At 59.2% G+C, this 17,576-nt stretch overlaps 1 protein-coding gene across 1 annotated transcript in view; it reads left to right on the top strand.

The window, feature by feature from the left end:
• The window catches only part of SPRYD3 (SPRY domain containing 3), a 36,166-nt gene extending 19,207 nt beyond the window's left edge, over positions 1-16,959 (top strand). Inside the window, exons 7-11 of the mRNA XM_074934917.1 lie at positions 3,878-4,027; positions 6,995-7,052; positions 13,463-13,582; positions 14,125-14,285; positions 15,517-16,959. Coding sequence (XP_074791018.1) covers positions 3,878-4,027; positions 6,995-7,052; positions 13,463-13,582; positions 14,125-14,285; positions 15,517-15,651 — 624 coding nt within the window. The 3' untranslated portion in view covers positions 15,652-16,959. The remainder of the gene's footprint in view (positions 1-3,877; positions 4,028-6,994; positions 7,053-13,462; positions 13,583-14,124; positions 14,286-15,516) is intronic.
• Positions 16,960-17,576: the final 617 nt, after the last annotated feature.

Here is a 17,576-nt window from a genome sequence, read left to right on the forward strand (position 1 = left end):
CCTTATGGATGCGGCTATCGTTGTCTCTTAGCACAGAGAGCGTTCCCAGCTCTGCTGGGGGCGAGGCAAACACACTGTTGTATGGGTGTATGGCTATGGAATGGGGCACGAGGGAGGCCGGAGGGTGCTGGGGGGCGCACTTTGAGCTGGAGCGCGGGGGCGGGGAGGGATTGTGTAGGGCTGGGAGGAGTCCCTGTTGATGTTGGATGGCACAGGGCGGGGCTGGAGGGCGTAGGCTGGTAGCCGCTACTCAGTCTGTTATTCAGATGATGCCTTACTAGTTTTAAAGCAGCTAATTAAAAGGGGATTAAGGTATTTTGTGGGCAGCACCGCTGGGTGAATCACTGCCACTGCTGTGAGCGCTGCCATGGCACTGGGTAAACAATGCCCCCCTCCGGTCTCCAGGAGGAGCGTGCATGCCAGCACCTTTGCTGGGGCAAGTTGCAGCCGAGGGGCGTGAGCTGCTGGTGGGAAACGTCCCATCTGGGAAGGTCTCCAGGGCCAGGGGGCCCGGCTGGTGGGTGCCAAGCCTGCTCCTAGAAAGCGGTCACCCAACTCTGGGGTGCCAGCACTGGGGTCTGAAGGTATCTTCCCACAGATTCAGGGCAGCAGCAAGGGGTGAGAGGTCAGAGGTCAGGATCCTACAACCCATGGGCTCCGTGGCTGCTAGCCTGTGGGGCAGGTTGTGCTGGTGGTTTTTGTGTTGTGAGCATCCCCGGAGCCCATTTCCCTCCCCAGGTTTTAGGGAATGGGGTGGGGAGAAGGAGCCACCAAAGGGTCTCAGACTGTGCCCCCTACCTGGGAAGCCCCTGGATATGTTGCCCCCCCAAATCCAGCTTGGATTAGGTCTGGAGAAGCTTCCAGGGGATGGGAATTGAAAACCACATGGGGAAATCTTCCCCCACTGCCCTTCCCTCACCGAAAGGCAGTTCCGCCATTGACTTCAGGGGAGCCAAGGTTCCCCCCCAGATGCCTTGAGGCCCCATGCCTCGAGGGCTTTGGAGTTGCTCTGTAAGATGCCAGCTGTCCTGCACAAAGAGTGGAGCCATAAGACTGGAATGGTCGCTGAGGTTATGCCCGGTTTTGTGGGAGCCCCATCACATCATCCTGGCCAGAAATGGATCAGGTTCCATCTTCAGATGCCGTAGGGCACTTGCCCCCAACCCTTCCTACTGAGGCTGCAAACCCCCTCCTCTTCTCCAGCCTCAGCTGCTCCCTGGCCAGTTTATTCAGATTTGTTCTTGTGCCAGCGTTGTCCTTTGGCTCCTCAAGCTCTTCCCCCTTCCTGGTGTAATTTACCTAGAGCAATCGGATCCCCCTCAGCCTTTGTCTGGCTGAGCAAGCCAAGCCCCTCCTGTCTCCTCTTGTGAGATCAGCTCCGTTCCCCTGGTCAACCTAGTGGCTCTTCTCAGCATGTGCTCCACTTTGAATGCCGTGCTCTGGCCTGGAGCACATGCTCTGGTTGTATATTGCAGCAGAGCTAGCTGAGGGAGGATTGTGCAGGGGTGAGGGCTGTAGGCTGGGGATTGGGACACCCAGGTTCAATTCCTGGCTTTGCCACACACTTCCTGTGTGACCTGAGGGCAAGTCACTTAGTGTCTCTGTGCCTCAGTTCATGGCTATTGGGGAAAACTGCCCCGCCTCGCAGCAGGGTTAGGAGGTTAAATACATTGACAAGTGTGATATGCCCAGAAGCTGCGGTTATGGGCGCCATGTTTGTACCTACAGTGGATCTATTGGAGCATGGAAAAAAATGTCCCTGGCTCTGAGCAAGCTCCTGGCTCTGCACAGCTGGGTGGCCCCACAAACCCCTGGCCATTCTGCATCTCCCCCAGTGTTTTAGAGCAGTTGCTGTGCCCAGGAAACTTGCCCTCTTCATGTAATGGTGTGCAGGCTCCTTCCCATCAGCCTGTAGGACTAGCTCCTGGTCTGGTGCTGTCATTGGCCCCAGCCCTGTCTGGACGCCACATGCATGCATAATGTGCAGCCACGTACGTTATCTGCTGTTCTAATCGACGGAGCTGACATACTCTTTTACGTGATCCTACGTAAGTATCCTTCTCTTCTAAGCTTGCTTTCTTCCAGCAGGGGAACATTTACAGTCTCTTTCCAGTGTTGTTCCTTGTCAAGGAGTGACCCGAGCTGACTTCGTCTTCCAGAGCCTCGTGCTGATTTTATTTTGGTGCTTAAATGGATGAGCAGTTCTCAGAATCCCGTGGCAATGCAGCGACTGAGTGGAAAAATGTAAACCACTGACCCTTTCCATGGCTTGGCAGGAGCCAGCAAATATTGGTTCAACATGCAGCCGGGCTCCGAGATGCGGGGTGGGGGAGCTAAAATGGACAAGATGCTTTGGGCCTGGTACAAACTAATCTGTCAGCTCCAGCTGTCAGCCAGTTCGTGTGTTGTTTTCTTGATTGCCAGGCCTTTGACGTGGTGTGTCGGCTATTGCGACTCTGATCTTGTGAGTGTAAATAAGACTCTCTTCCTAAGAGATGAGCCCAGGCAGCCCTGGGGAGCAAAGGAGGGTGTGAGGTTGTCTCGTTTATGATCCCTGAAGGGATATTTTTCCACGCAGCTGCGTTAGGTGGGACAAGGGCCCGGCTTGCTGGAGGCAGGAAACAAAAGCTGATGTCTGTGAAGCAACAATTGGAATGTCGGGCGCTGTCCAAAGAAAACCTCGTGACACAGGGCTTGCCTCATGAATCTGCAAAGCTCCCGGCCTTGTAAACATCCCCTTCTCCTCCTGAAAAACCCAGATTTTGCAATTCCCTCTGGATCCCCAGAGCAACTGGGACAGAAAATGCAGCTTTCTTCTCTCTCCTCCCCACCCTCCCAAAGTTAGCCAGATCCCAAGCGAGATCAGTTTAACTCAGTCTGTAGTACTGGGACACAATCTAGTTTTTCTCTCCAACAGAAGCTGTTTCTTCTAATGACTCCCCTTTCCTCCCCAACCCCAGGGCTTTTCGGGGATGGCTGGCTCTCTTGAGGAGTTGGCTATGGGATGTTCTGGGTGATCTGGTGGGAGGTAGGGGGTAGCCTAGAACAGCTGTCGTTGCAGGGTTGTCCCTGGCTTGTTTGAAAGGACTGAGTGGTCTCATTCTGCTTCCTAGAAGATGCTTCTCTGTATCCCAAGGGGGACAAGGCCTGACATGCTCTTTTATGTGACCCTTGGCCAGGCGAGCAGGTTGGCTGGCCTCTGTTACTTCGTTTCCCTCTTCTGTTGAAACTTACCAACCTTCAGTTCTGAAATCTGTCTGAGCCCCCCTCCCCGTCCCCAGTGTTGGGGGCATAAGTCCCTCCCACTGGGCGGAGCTAGATCACTATATAACTAAGCCAGACTGAGTGACCCCACCCATAGGGCTGCAGAGACCCAGCTGGTCTCCTTCCATACAGGCTGTTCCATAAGCCATTCACTTCACCTTGAAGTGCCACGATTTAAAGTGGGCCGGAGAGCTGAGTGGCATTCTCCTTCGCTCCCCGCCGGGCTACGAAACACTCCCAGGCTGGGGACAGATGGAACCTGCAGCCCAGGCTCCCCCGGGTCACTTGTGCAGTGCAGACAGGAGCAGGGCCTGCTCTGTGGCCATGCAGGGGACCTTTCCAGGGCAAACAATCGATCATTCTGCAGGTCAGGGGTTTGCTACCTATGACTTGTGAACAGGCGCCTGGGGGGGTGGGGATTCACCCCGTCCTTCCTGTATTGCTAAGAGAGGGGAGGGTGTCCTGGTTATCTGGGAGTGGGATCCTGGGTGAGGAGCTGGGAATGTGTTGGCATGGGAAAGATGAGAACTGCTGCCATAGGAGTCCCTGCCTTGTGGGTCTCCGGTGCCGCGTCTGCTCTCAGAGGTTGACTCCGATCTCCTGTTCTCTGCAGCTCCTGGAGTACGTGGGCAAGGGGAAGAGCATCATCGACGTTGGGCTGGCCCAGGCAAGGCACCCCTTGAGCACCAGGAGCCACTACTTTGAGGTGGAGATCGTAGACCCCGGGGAGAAGTGCTATATCGCGCTAGGCCTGGCCCGGAAGGTAAAGCCACTGCGGGGAAAGTGCCTTCTGGATGGGTCCCACACATCCGTCTGATATGTGTGTCTGTCCACGAGCCTGCTGATAGCAAGAGTGGTTTGAGGTGGGGCTTCGGAGACCAGGTTGTTCTGAGGAGATCTCCCATCCGTGGGATGACCCAGCCTAACCCTGTTCAGCTTCCACGAGGTGCCCCGATCGTTACACAAGCTGCATGTTTTATTATTGTGCCTATTTATTAAAAGCCCCTTCCCAGGCACCCCTCTCCCCCCCAGCAGGTGAATGATCTAGCCAGGCTCATTTCTCTTTGTGAGGTCTCACCTGATTGTGGCGTAGGAGCCATCCTGTAGGCTGCGCTGCCTCCCCCTCAAGAATGCAAACCACCCCCTGCCCCTTTCCTGCCATCTGTTTCTGTGTTTGTCCTGACATGTGGTCTGGATTCATGTGTTCATGTTCGTCTCCCGGGTGATGCAGCACATTCCCCTCCCCTGCTGCTGCTAGCATTCCTCATGGCACATCGGGCTTGCCAGGTCCAGTCTCTGTGTGAGAGCTGGCCCTGGGGTTGGCTGTACCCACGTTGCCAGGTTCCCTTCTCTTGCCAAGTCAGCTACTGTCTACAGGGGTCTGCTTGTTACCCAGCTGTGCCTTGTCTGATGACAACCTACAAGTGAAGCTGTCAGGACAGCCCTAATCTGGGACAGTGAGTGATTGGAAATTGCTCTGCGGGCACTACGTGAAATGAGGGGTGGGCTCTCAGTTCAGTTCCTAGTGAGGGAGTGTCTGCATTGCAACGGGCACCTTTGATGACATTCTCTGCGGAGACCATGTAAAGCCGGGTCTGCACTTAGGTTTTGCCGTGTTAACTGTGTCGGCTTTGCCCCCTGACTTATTCCGGTTCGGAGAAGCGAAATAAGTGATACCCGCATAAGCAGTTTTATACTGGGATAACTCTCTACACTAGGCTTTCACCTGCATCACCACGTTGGCAAAAACCTACCTTGATGGCAATAACTCTGCCGCTCAAACATCTAAGAGCAGGCCTGGCCTAATGAATGAGACCAACACAGACCCTCTTAGGTGCTTTCTTCCCTAAGAGAGAAGGTGTTTTCTGTTCCCAGGTCTGCCACTGACTTGCAAAGTACTTCCCCTCCCCCCTCCATGCCTCAGTTTCTCCATCTGTAATGTGGGGACAATGATACCTCTTTGAAAAGCGCTTTGGGATAAGAGCTAGGGATGATGATTGGTGATTAAGATGAACTGATAAGAGGTAAGCGCTGAGGAAAGACCACACTGTTTGTAGTTTTCACATGAGTTGGTTGGCGGGTTGCGTTCTGGAATGAAGGGGGCAACCTGTCCATGGCCAGACCCCAAAGGAAGCTGCCCCTCCTCTCAGAAGAGAGGACTCAAAATCGTTAACAGGGCAACAACATGCCCGCGTGAATGGCCCACAACAGGCAGGAAGTGCCCCTGGAACCTGGGCTGGGAAGGAGCCAGAAGCGACCCCGTTTAATCCCGCTGTTCCTTGCCCACTTTTGCTGGAGCTGGAATGCGGCAAATAGATGGAAATGGGCGCTTGTGTCCAGCGGTCTCTTGGGGGCAGGCCAGGTTAAGTTTGACAAGCCACGCTGGGTCACAGCATTGTCAGCTGGAAACCCTAAATTCCATCTACCCCTTGTACTGGTTTGGTCCCTGTCACCATATTGTCGTCACGTCACGACCTTCCGTGTATTTAACCCCACACGCCCCTAACCCTAACCCCGTTATACAGATGGGGAACAAGCACAGAGAGACTGAGTCTGTTTAAACTGTTTCCTAAACCTGGATCTGTGGGACCAGGGCTTGTGGAGTTGGGATTTCTTGAGTGTCCGCACTGCGTTGTGAACCTGGGTTTGCAGCTGCTGGACCCGGGTCTGAGCCATGCTAATATATCTGCGCTGTGCTGCACGGACCTTCTGACTCGGGTATGCAGCTTGGCAGGCATCCCTCACTGCTAAAAGACAGGGCTTGGAGCCGAGTCTCAGTGGGACTCTGGCTCTGACCCACCCTCCTAGAAGGGTTCTAGGAGCCAGGTCCTGAGGGCTTAGCGCCCTGAGTCAGACTGATTTGTGTGTGGACGGAAGGGGGGCTTCAGAGCCCAGGTTCAATGTGCAGTGTAGACATGCCTGGATGACTTGTCCAAGGGGCAGCCACTTGACTAAGTCCCAGGTTTGTGTCCTAAGCACTGGACCATCCTTCCTGTCTGATGTCCAGGTGATATTATCGGGACTCGCAGCATCACAACCCCTCTGATTGATGCAACAGGCCCATCCCTGTCCTGGGTCCCCAGCCCCGTAGCGTTCCCGCTGCAGTGCTAGCCAACGCATGCTCTGCACTGGGCTGGGCCACGGTGGAGCAAGTTGCTGCGTAGGTCCCAGGAGCATCTTTCAAACAGGCGCCAGAAAGCTCTGGGGAGCAGGTAGCTCTGAGTCACCCTTGACTCGTGCTGGTGCTGGCTGGCCTGCTGTTAGCCTTGGCAGCCTTTGGGCAGGCTTCCCTCATCCCCGGTGGTTTGGGATTGGTCTCGGTGCAGTGCATCCTCATTCCTTGAGCTGCAGCCGTCTAATCCCAAGGGATTTACCTGCCGGTGAGTCATGCACCTGAGGCAGGCCATGCCACGGCCTCCCAATTAACTCTCTCATGGGCCAAGCGCTCTGATTGCACAGGGCCTGGTTCCCCTCCCCTTCCTGAAGCCAAGCGAGTCACAGCCTCGATCGGGGATGGCGGGAGGGGGCATGCCGTGGTGCCAGGGATGTGGCTGGGGGGGGGTGGGGGATGTGTCTGCTGCGCTTTTACAGCTGGATTTTCCATCTCAGCCCAAGGCCAAAGGCAAACTCACATTTTATAGGGAAATATTTTAGCAATTCCCACTGCTGGGACTCTAGGTGATAACGGGTGAAGTCATGAGACCCACCCTCCCTCCTCTCTCTGCCCTAGGACTACCCGAAAAACCGCCATCCCGGCTGGAGCAGAGGATCTGTGGCCTACCATGCAGGTGAGCGAGGCAGGACTGGAATGGGGAGGAATCTAAGTCTCTGGCCAGAACCCAAAGGAAGCTGTCCCTTCCCAGTTTAACCCTGCACTCCCTGAATGCAGCAGCATCACCCAGGGGCAGCCACTGGCAGTCAGTGCAGTGCACACAACTTGGGGGACGGGGGAAGTGTCACTCTCCCAACACTGGACACCAAGTTTTTAGTGGGGGAGTTTTCAAAAAGCAGCTAAGGGAGTTAAGTGCATAAATGCCCCATGTGCGCTGAACATTTGCAGAAGCTTTTGAAAATGTTTTTAATGTCAGAGTCCGGCTTTCATTCTGCTCTCGGGGCAGCCTCTCAGCTGTCGGGTTTGGATCGTGAGTGGAGAAGTCCAGGGAGTCGGCAGCCCACCGGAGCGAGGCCTGGTGAGGGCCGGTGTTTGGTCCCAAGTTTATCAGCCGGGAAAGCTGGTTAATGTTCAGGTCACAGGTAGCTCCACTTGCTTACAACCCCGCTGGTTACTGCTGCCATATCTGCCCATCTCCGGCTTGTGTTGGATGATGGTGGTTCTCTTAGCTCTGAGTCCTCTCGCGCTGTGGGCTGGATCCGGTCAGACCCACTGCACTCCAGCAGGGATGGGGGATGAGTTATTTCCACTAGGGGCTTAGTTCATCTGGCTGTTGCCTTCCAATCTTCTTACGTCAAAGCTGGCCTGTCCCTTTTCTGCTGCCGCACGCGCCTCTGGGTCTTTGATGCTTGTTTCTGCCTGCTTTGAATTTAGCCCACATTAATCTGCACCCCAGGAAGAACAGTGAGCCGTTATTAATTTGCTAAGTACCCGAACATGCAGCAGCCCTCTGTGCGTTGTCTATAGCAGGGGTTGAACCTGGGACTCTTGGTCTCAAATCGTGAGCCTCTCCTACCTGAGCTAACAGACTGTAGAGTCTTCTCTTCTTGTGTGCGATCCAGCCAGCGGGAAGAGTCACCCGGTAGAAGGGTGGGTTACAGTAACATCCCCATTACTGACTCTGCTCTCGAAGAGTGGTTCTCACCCAGCCCCTGTATGGAAGCTGGGCTCAAGCACTGAGGGCTGCAGGCCTGGGTGTGGACACGTTCCCCCTCCCAGGGGTCATGATAAGAATGAACCGAGGCTGGCTCTTATGTTGCTCTCTGTGAAAGCCCAGGGGACTAGCGGGTGCTTGGCACCAGGCTCTTAGGCAGAGCAATCAACCAGGGATCTGGAGGTCGGACTCCCTGGAGCCTCCAGCTGCCTTTCCTTAGAGGGTCAGATGAGGTTCTGTGGCCTGTGATGTGCAGGAGGTCAGAATAAATGATCACCGTGGTCCCTTCTGACCTTAAAATTGATGAGTACAGCGAGACCTGGGGTTTCCCTGTTGGCGCTGTGTCTGCTCCACTGGGCCAGAAGGAGCTGGCAGTCTGGCTAGCTGAAGAGTGGGGTTCTCTCCCCTGCCTTGGACTGTAATGCTGGCTTTCGGCTGATCCCCATCAGCTGAGAATTAGCTACGAGCATGTTGAGCCAGCTGTCCCACTGTGGCTGCTCCCGGCCAGCACGCTCCACCAGCTGGGAGATGAACAGCTGCTGAGTGCAGGGTCGGTCCTGGGGACTTGTTCCTGTGACCTGCTGCCTCTGTGGCTGCCTAGAGCTTTTGGAGGTGCTCGCTGCAAAGACCAGCTCCTGCTCTGATCATTCTGGCCTGTGTTACCCAACACACAGGGCTGTAAGTGTCCGTGCTGAACCTCTCTCTAGGGGCTCCTCGGCTTGATCTCTGGATGTAAAGCGGCATAGCTGCTCCGAAGTCAGTCGGGCGACACCAGCTGGGCATCAGGCCAAGTGTGTGTAACCACACAAGCAGATCTCCAAGGAGCCACTTGGCAGATCAGAGCCACAGTGCTTAGAGCCAGGTGGCTGCTTGGCTCGGGGGATGGCTTTGGAGCGCCACCTGCATCTGCTGCTGCCCAGGCTCAGCCGTGCTTTCGGGAAGGGTGTTGAAAAGATTTAGGTGATGTTGCTAGTCCAGCAGCAGAGCTCCAAGCATTTTACAGAGGAGGGCAGTAGCCTTATCCCTGTATGACAGATGGGGAAACTGAGGCACGGGGCAGGGAAGTGGATTTTCCAAGGTCATCCAGCGGCAGAACTGGGAATAGAGCCCAGGTCTCTTGAGAGTCCCGTCTAGGGTTCTACACACAAGGCCAGAAGCTGCTGAGGGCAGGATTTTTACAACCAACAGTGCCTGGGTGTTTTCAACATCTCTGCTTGAGTCACCCAGTTATGGGCTCCCAACCCCCGGTTCAGGAGCCCCATTGCCACCATCTAGTGGTGATCGGGGTTTGTCTGTGGGTGCCTTGGTGGCAGCCTGACCTCTTGCTTTCCCTGGCCTAGGTCAGCCCTTGAGTCTTGGCTCTTAGCGGCAGAGGCACTGTTGATGCAGTCTCAACCCTCGATGGACGATCGAGGCCTGGTCACCGTAATCCTACCGGGTCCTCTGGCCCCAAGACAGCAGGGCTGGGAGCCTTGGGGCCCTTCCCTCGGGATTGAAGTTGTTGGGAGCTGTCCCCACTCCCGCTCCGCATTCCCTCCCTTCCCTCCGTGGGCAGTCCGACCTTCTGGGCCGCGCTCCCTTTCTGCCTGATTAAGGATTTTATTTTCTCTGTCTGACTTGTCTCTCTGAAGGAAAAGCTGTAAACGCTTTTGGTTCCTGGTGGTTTCTTTCCAGTGCTCGGCGCCAGGGGAACATTCAAATTCCCATCCAAGTATTCGATCTGCTGCCTCCCACTTCCCTTCGCTGGCCACTTCACCTTCCTCCTCCTCCTCTTCCTGGAAAAATTCTCCTCCCACCTTTTTTCCCTTCGTGTTACCCAGCCTTTGCAGTGCCAGCTGCTGCTCTGAGCTGCCATAACCTCTGGCAGACACGGGTGCTCCATGGAACCACAACAAAGCCGCTCAATCAGTCCTGCAGCGGGGGAATGTCCGGGCAGCAGAGCCCAGGCTGGGAGGTAGCGATGCAGACGGGCAACAGCATCTCTTATCCGCTCGTGCTGCGGGCGAGTGGAGGAGGTCCCACGTGGGTAGGGGGGAGAGTCTGAAGAAGCGAGGGGCAGTAACCCGGCCCTAAACTCCCTCATGGGCTTCTGTTCATTGTGTGGCCCTCTCCCTCCGTCCCTGGCTCCCGCCAGCTCCCTGGTTTGTGGCTGGCTGGCGAATCGAGGGCAATCTCTTTTGTTTTGCTGCCTCTGAGTGTCCGGCTCCGGCTCTCATCACCCGCCTCATGGCACGGAGCTATCTCGGACGCTCCCCTCCCCATCTCTGCCAGGGCTGTGGCTGGTGTGAGCTGAAGGCATCCGTGAGGAGTGCGGGAGGCCTTGGTGGAGGCCAGCCGCCCCGTGGCTCGGTCACAAGCAGAGATCTTCGGCCTGCAGTGCCCAGCTCGCTCTCTTGGGCTGGTGGGTCTTTGCGGAGGCCTTTCTCCTTCCTTGCCCATCGTCTTTCTCTCCCCCCGGGTGGGCTGGCTAGCCGAGGGCAGCTGAACATTGCTGCCCAGGGTGAGCATTGCAGCTGGGTGCCTGGGGAGTGCCCAGATGCCCCAGTGCCAGGCCAGCTCTCAAACAGTTGAGCATGGTGTGCAGGCGGGTGCATGGGGGGCAGAGGCAGCTGCTGTGACCCACTTGTGTCCAGGTTTCCCAGCTCCCTTTGGCCACATTGTCCTTTCCCCGGCAGCCCCAGCCAGTCGCTCGTGGCTCCAGCCTGGCCTCCCCCACCCCCATTTTGGATTTTGCCTCGTAGCTGGAGCTCAGCTGCCTGGCTGGCAGCCCCAGCGCAGTCTGAGTTAGGTTTGGCGAGCCTGATGGCTGGGTGCCTGGGCTCGAATAGCTGACTGAGGTTGCAGCCCAGTCTAGGGTGCTGGGAAACAGCAGACCTGGGTTCTAGTCTGGGCTTTGCCTCAACCTGCTCGGTGAACTGGGAGAAGCCCCTTCTCCTGGCTGTGCCTCAGTTTCTCCTCCATTCTTTCTGTTTCGCCTGGAAGCTCTTTGGGGCAGAGGAGCTGCCTGGCCCAATGGGGCCTTGCTCTCACTTGGGGCTAATAGAAAAACTAACCATCAAGGAGCCAGTCTCCTTCCAAACTAGGACTTTTGGGAGTGAGTGGAACGCGGAGTCCAGCCGGGGCCGAGAGCTCCTACGTCTCCTGCACCACCCCCCGCCCCTCCCCGGCCGTCCAGTGCAGCCGCTGGCCTTCGTCTCTCCGGGGTTAGACCGAGGGATGCTCCCCATGCTCTCAGCATGGTTCTGATGCCAGTGCCCAAGGGCCAGTCACCATCAGGGCCCCATCGTGCTGGGCGAGGGTCGAGCTCATGGCCTCCCTCACCCAGACCTGGGTGCGGGCATGGGTAGAACACCTCAGTTGAGGTTGCTCTGGCCCCAGCTCAGCAATGGGGGGCGCGGAGCTCCCTGGCATGGGAGGTCTGTGATGCTGGAGGGGAGGGGGCAAGGAAGAAAGGATTCCAGCCTAGCTCCGAGGCCGAAGGGGGGTGGGGGGATACAGGTGGGGGGTACTGAGAAGCGGGTGTATGGGACCCTGTGGGTAGGTGGAAGGAGCCAGGAGGGGAGAGCTGGGCAGCTACCGAACTGGCTGCAGAGGGCACGGGGCCGAGATCTACTGGGGGGGTCTTCCCTCGGCAAGGGGGGCAGCAGTGGGCCATGGCCCCCTCGCTGCACCCTGCTGGTGCCCTGAGACGGTTGGGAGGTTGGAAAATCTCCAGCGACTTGGTGCAGGGGATGGGGTTCTCCTGGGCTCCTTTCCATGTGGCATGAGAGGGGGCTGGGTTAAGCCTTCCCTTGCCCCCGCCCCGAGTACCGTCCATGAGCAAGCCCTGCTCCCCCCAGCCTCCAGGGGTCTGTTTCCCTCCGGTTATCCTGCATGGGCCCTGGTGCCCGCCCCCGCCTGTGGCAGGAGCCAGGGGATCCCCTACAAGGCGCGCTCGCTCTCGACACACAGGAATGTTTACACAGTATTATTCCCAGCTTCGGTTTCCCTGGCAACGGGGAGAAATATTTACCGCCCCTTCGCTGGGTGCATCTCCCTTGTTTGCCGAAACAACCCCCCCCTGCCCCCCGCCAGGCCTCCGCCTTCTGACTGGCCCACGTGCCTCGGGGCTCGTTGGTCCACGAACCAGCTGCATGGTGCGGGAGGCACAGCCGGGGCCCCCCCTGGCTCCTTTCACGTGGGCTCCCACGCTCGGCTTCTCTCCCCCGGCACCGTCTGCTCTCTGGTACACGAGAGCCCGTTCAGCGTGGGCCCCAGCCCGGAGCTCACCCCGGTGCATCAGCTTTCTTGCAGCACTCCCGGGTGCAGGTCACGGCCGGCTGGGCGCTGGGGTCTCTCAGGGCTAAGAGGAGGGTCTGGCACTGCTGGGCGTGTGGTCAGCCCCCTGGGTCTGGTCCATGGCTCGGGGGGCAGCTGATAGTACAGCCAGCTGTGGGGGCTGAGGAGGTGGGCAGGTTGGGGCTGGCAAGGGAGCCGAGATAGGGCAGGGTGAGGCCTGGGGTGCTGGCACCGTGCCCTCTGAGCGATCGCTTTCCCCGGCCTGCGGTAACATGGGCGCTCGCTCTGCAATTCACAATCTCTGCACAGGAGCAGACACTGGTAGGGACAGGGGGGTGCGTGCAGCCCATCCCCCCGAATACGCCCATCCCCCCAGCTGCTGGGGAGGAGGAGTACAAGCAAGCCACCTCGGTGGGCAAGGGCAAAGCGCCAGGTAAGCGCAGCCCCTCATGCACCCATGCTGGGATCACTCATAGCTGGCAACTGGTGCGGGTCCAGCTGTGGAGCATTGCAGCGGGAACCCTGCACCTCTAGGTCTGTCCTCTCCTCCATGCAGCAAAAGGCCCAGATTCCCTGGACAATCACCTGCCCCCTGTCCCTTATTCCTGTATCCCATCCTCTAAGAGCAGCTGTTAACCTAGAGCGTCTTCCCCCAGTAGCCCCTAAGTGGGGGCTGACCTGGAACCTCTGCCCCCAAAAGCCGGATGAGCTAGGATTCCTCTCGGCAAGCCTGCTCACAAACCTCCGCGTGACCCAGCCACTAGAGGGGGGCAGAAAGCCGCACTCTGAGCGGGATCCACCTCTCCCCCAGGCTCGGCCCGTGCTCTCTCCTAGCCTGGCCCGAGTCCCATGGCGCCAGTGCAGCTGTGAGCTGTGTGGCCCAGGTATCTCGTGCCATCTCCCACTGGTGGACGTAGCATTCTGACCCACCTGCCCCGCGGGCAGAGACCATGTTGGTTGGTGTAGACCGATGGTGCTGCCAGGCTGGAAATCTCCCCAAAGAGTGGCCACGTGCCTGGGCATCGCTCCCCTTCCCGGGCCGCCCTGCCAGGCCCGCCATGCTTAACGGCCTCTCCTCTGCCTCTTCCTTCCAGACGACGGGAAGATCTTCCACGGGAGCGGCGTGGGCGACCCCTTCGGGCCCCGGTGCTACAAGGGCGACATTATGGGCTGCGGGATCATGTTCCCGCGGGATTACATCCTCGACAGCGAAGGTGCGTGACCGCACGTGGCCGGGGGAGGCGTGGCTGGCCCCCGGAGACCTGAGATCCAGTCCTGTGGCAATGAGTGTAGTGCTGAGGGCTGCAGCCAGTCCCCCAGCTTTGCCCCCGGTGGTGAAACAAGACTCAGAAAAGCAGGGGGCATGTGGAGCAAGGCAGCATGGTCTAGTGGCTAGAGGCAGGAAGCCGGGATGGCGTTTCTGGCTGTGCTGCTGACCTGGCCGAGTTGCTTCGCCCCCCTGGCTCAGGCCTGGTGAGGGCAGGGGCTGGCGGTCGCGGGGCACCCTGGGTGCTAGGCAGCGCCTTCGCTGCGGTGGCTGGATGGGGCTGAGCGGAGGACATGTGGTAGCAGCTCCTGGGGGGCCTGTCGGGGGAATGAATCTGGATTGGGGGTGGGGGGTCCTTAGTGGGGTTTAATCCTGGAGCCGCTGCTACGTGAGTCGAAGGGCCCAGCCTGTTGCAGAGACCCCAGCGGGTGCTCCCTGCATGGGGTACAACCCAGCCCCGGGGTGACCTGGCTTTCCCCACCACCCCAGGCGACAGCGACGACAGCTGCGACACCATGGACCTGAAGCCCAAGCTGCGGGGCGTGCGGAATGTCATGTACCTGCACCAGGAGGTGGAGGAGGAAGAAGAGGAGGAGGAGGAAGAGGACGGGGAGGAGATGGAGCAGGAGCACGAAGGGAAGAAAGTGGTGGTAAGAGCTGGGCTTTGCTGGCACCTGGCTGGGGGCTGTACCGTGGGGCTGGGACGGCTTGGGGAGGGGGTGAGACTGGGGTGGGGGATGCGCTGGGTGGGGTGGCTCAAGGGAGGAATGTGGGGCTGGGGGGACAGGCCGGGGGTATGGTTGGGGGATGTGCCATGGGACTAGTGTGGGTCAGGAGGGGGAATGCACCAGGGGCTGGGGCATGGTGGGGGACACACCTGGGGGATGACTCGGGGGAGGGGAAATTTTCCAGGGTGATTCGGGGGAGCGGGGGGTGTGCCGAGGGGTGGTTCCAGAGCACTGGGGATGTGTCATGGGGCTGCTTTGCCCCATGGGGGTTTTTCTGCTTTGCATCCATGCTGGTAGGAGCCGGAGGCCCTGCCGGGAGTGACGGGGTGGCTCTGTCTGGGGTCCTGGGACCCCGCCCCAGGGACGCCTGGGACCCCGCCCCAGGGACGCACATTGGCACAGCTCATGGTGCTGCCATCCCGTGCAATGAGCTTGAATCAATTGGAGCTGACTGGGCAGTGCCCAGCCCCCAAGAAACTGCAGCCCCTAACCCAGGGGCCAACCGGCCTGTTCTCCCCCCTGCCCCACTGTGACCTTGGCCCAGGCCTGGGTACGAGCTGGCTGGATTTCCCTGGCCTGAGGCGCCCCCTAGTGGCTGATGCCAGCAATGTTCCCCTCGTCCAAGTGGTGCTGCAAGGAACTGGCTTTCTTAGCAGTGCCGGAGAACTGCGGACTAACCCCACTCCAACGTCTGGCTCTGCGGCCTGCTGGCTGGGGCTGGGATTGGCTGTACTGGAGTCCTCCTGGCTGGCCGGCCTGCACCCCTGGCTTGTTCTCCTCGGGCATTACGGCTCCTGAGCCCATAGGAGGGGTGGCTACAACAACAGGCCTGGGGGAGCCCGGGGGCTTGTGGCATCTGGGTTTAACAGAGGCCCGGGCTAAAGAGTGTACACATCTAGCCATGGTGCATGCTGGGAAGCGTCTCTGTGGGCAAAGCGGGTGGCACTTGCGGTCATTGCAGATTGGGTTACTCCCAACAAGGAGCTGCTGTGGCCCTTGACTGGGCATCTCCCAGTGTGGAGCCGGATGTCGTGGCTGTACTGAGTTTGGCCGGGGCTGGGGGGAGCTGAGTGGGGCCCTGGGCTGGGAGGGAAGGGGCCATGTTGTGGCAGTGAAGGGGTTAACAGCCCATGGCACCGTCCTGTCCCCCCAGGTGTTCTTCACACGCAACGGGAAGATCATTGGCAAGAAGGATGCAGTGGTGCCGGTCGGCGGCTTCTTCCCCACCATTGGCATGCTGAGCAGTGGGGAGAAAGTCAAGGTGGACCTCCACCCGCTCAGCGGCTAGGAGCCAGGGGGCATATCCCGTCCTCTGCCCTGCTCTCGGGGTCAGCACCCTCCCCATGGGGCACCCTGGGGACGTTCTCCATCACTTCAATCCCTCGCGCTTTGAGCCTCTGCCTGTAGGGGGCAGTGCTTTGTTGCTGGTGGCCGAAGTATTATCCCAGCTGGTTCCGCGAGTGCCCCGCTGGGCCCTGGTGCCCGGCAGTCTGCAGGTGGGACGTTGGGTGGCTGGAGAGAGCTCCGGAAGCTCTGGATGTGCCTGGTGCTGCCCCCCCAGCTCTGTCCAGTGCCAGCCAGAGCACAGGGCAATCTCCTGTTTGTAGCAACTTGCCAAGCCTTGGGCCCAGCCTGTCCGTCTGTGTGGTGTGTGACGTGCGGAGACAGGTGCCGCCTGAGGCCCAATTCCCACCCCCCTGTGTGGGGCTGGCCCCTTCCCCCCAGCTGGCGAGATTCCTCTTTGCTTTAATTTCCTGTCTGGCTGCTGCTCTGTTGCAGGGATCCCGGTAGCTGGGCACCCGGCTTGGGCTCTGGCTACCACCTGAGCATGCGTGAGATCTGTGCCCACTGGGGCCTCTCCTGTTACCATGAATGGTTTTACAGCACTGTGGCCTCCTGCCTGCCCCAGCTCGGCCTGCCCTGGTGTTGGTGAGGAATCAGGCACCACGCAGATGGGGGTCTGGGTTGCCTCGAAGCCTCTCCCTGCTGTCCTGCGGTGCTCGAGCCTTGCCCCACTTGCTAAAGAACCGACGTCCTGGGCTTCCTCCTCTGCCCCTCTCTGTAGCCGGCAATGGCCAACCCTCCAACCCTCGTGCCCATACTGGTTGCCTTATTACAGTGTCATGCCATCCCTCCAGGGGCTGGGATGGCCTGACCCATGGTGCCAAGTCCCCAGGCCATCAGCCAGGCTCCCAGGGGGCAGGGCACAGGCCGGGGGGCAGGCTAGGGTTTTGTCCCTGACCGGTGTCTCGTTCTGCCCTCTGAGGTCAGGGGCTGGGGGTGTCAGGGGGAGTGAACACTGGCTGCCGTGAGCCCTGATGTAGCATCAGGCTGGGGCTGGGCCTTGAGGGGACAGTGCCGCAGCCCAGGGCCCCTTTGTGGGGGGCCACAGTCAGCAAACCCCAGCCCTGCGTGGGGTGATCTCAGCTGCCTCTCACTCAGCCCCCTGACCCTGGAGCCCCCTAGACCCCAGCCCATCTCCCCTCCTAGGGATCACCAGGAGGTCTGTAAGGGGCAGGGCAGATGGGTGGGTTTCTTCAGGGTAACTGGGGCTTCCCCCATTAAGCAGCCCCCCCTCCCCCCCAGGCAAGCTTGGAAATTCTCGCTCCCCCGTAGCCTGGTGTCAGCATCCCCCCAGGTTGGGCTTGTAGCCAGGCTCGGGGCAGCCCAGCCCTCGCTGTTCCACCCGCTGTTCCCTGTGGGCCAATTCAGCCTTCCACTTCCCAGAGTCCATGTGGACCGGGTCAGGGCCGCCCCCCAGTTCCGAGTCTGCCCGTGGCTCCCTCTCCCACCCCCGCCCTCATCCTCCTTTGAGGGGCAGCTCCCTAGCCTGTGGCGGGGGTTCCCCTTGCTGGGCTGGAGGACGTGGTCCTCATGTGGGGTGGCATGTGGGGGGTCACGGCGGGGAGGCCTATTTCCAATGCTGGGGATTGCAGCACCTGCCCCAGAGCTTACACATACCCCCCACCCCCACCCCCCCAAGTGCTGGTGCCTGCCCTGCTGCCAATGCGGGGGCAAAGGATGGCGATGGAACCCGCCTGTGCCCTCCAAGGGAAGTGGGGGCTAATGCAGCCAGGGCTTGGGCAGCCTAGTGTCTCAGCCCAGGCTGGCAGGGCTGCAGGGAGTGAGGGGGATGCTCTGATGGGGGGCAGAGAATGAATTCAGGGGGCACGCGAGGGCTCGTTGGCAGAGTTAATGTTGGGGCAGGTTCCT

Source organism: Natator depressus, chromosome 20 (assembly GCF_965152275.1).
Source record: "Natator depressus isolate rNatDep1 chromosome 20, rNatDep2.hap1, whole genome shotgun sequence".
Lineage (NCBI taxonomy): Eukaryota > Metazoa > Chordata > Testudines > Cheloniidae > Natator > Natator depressus.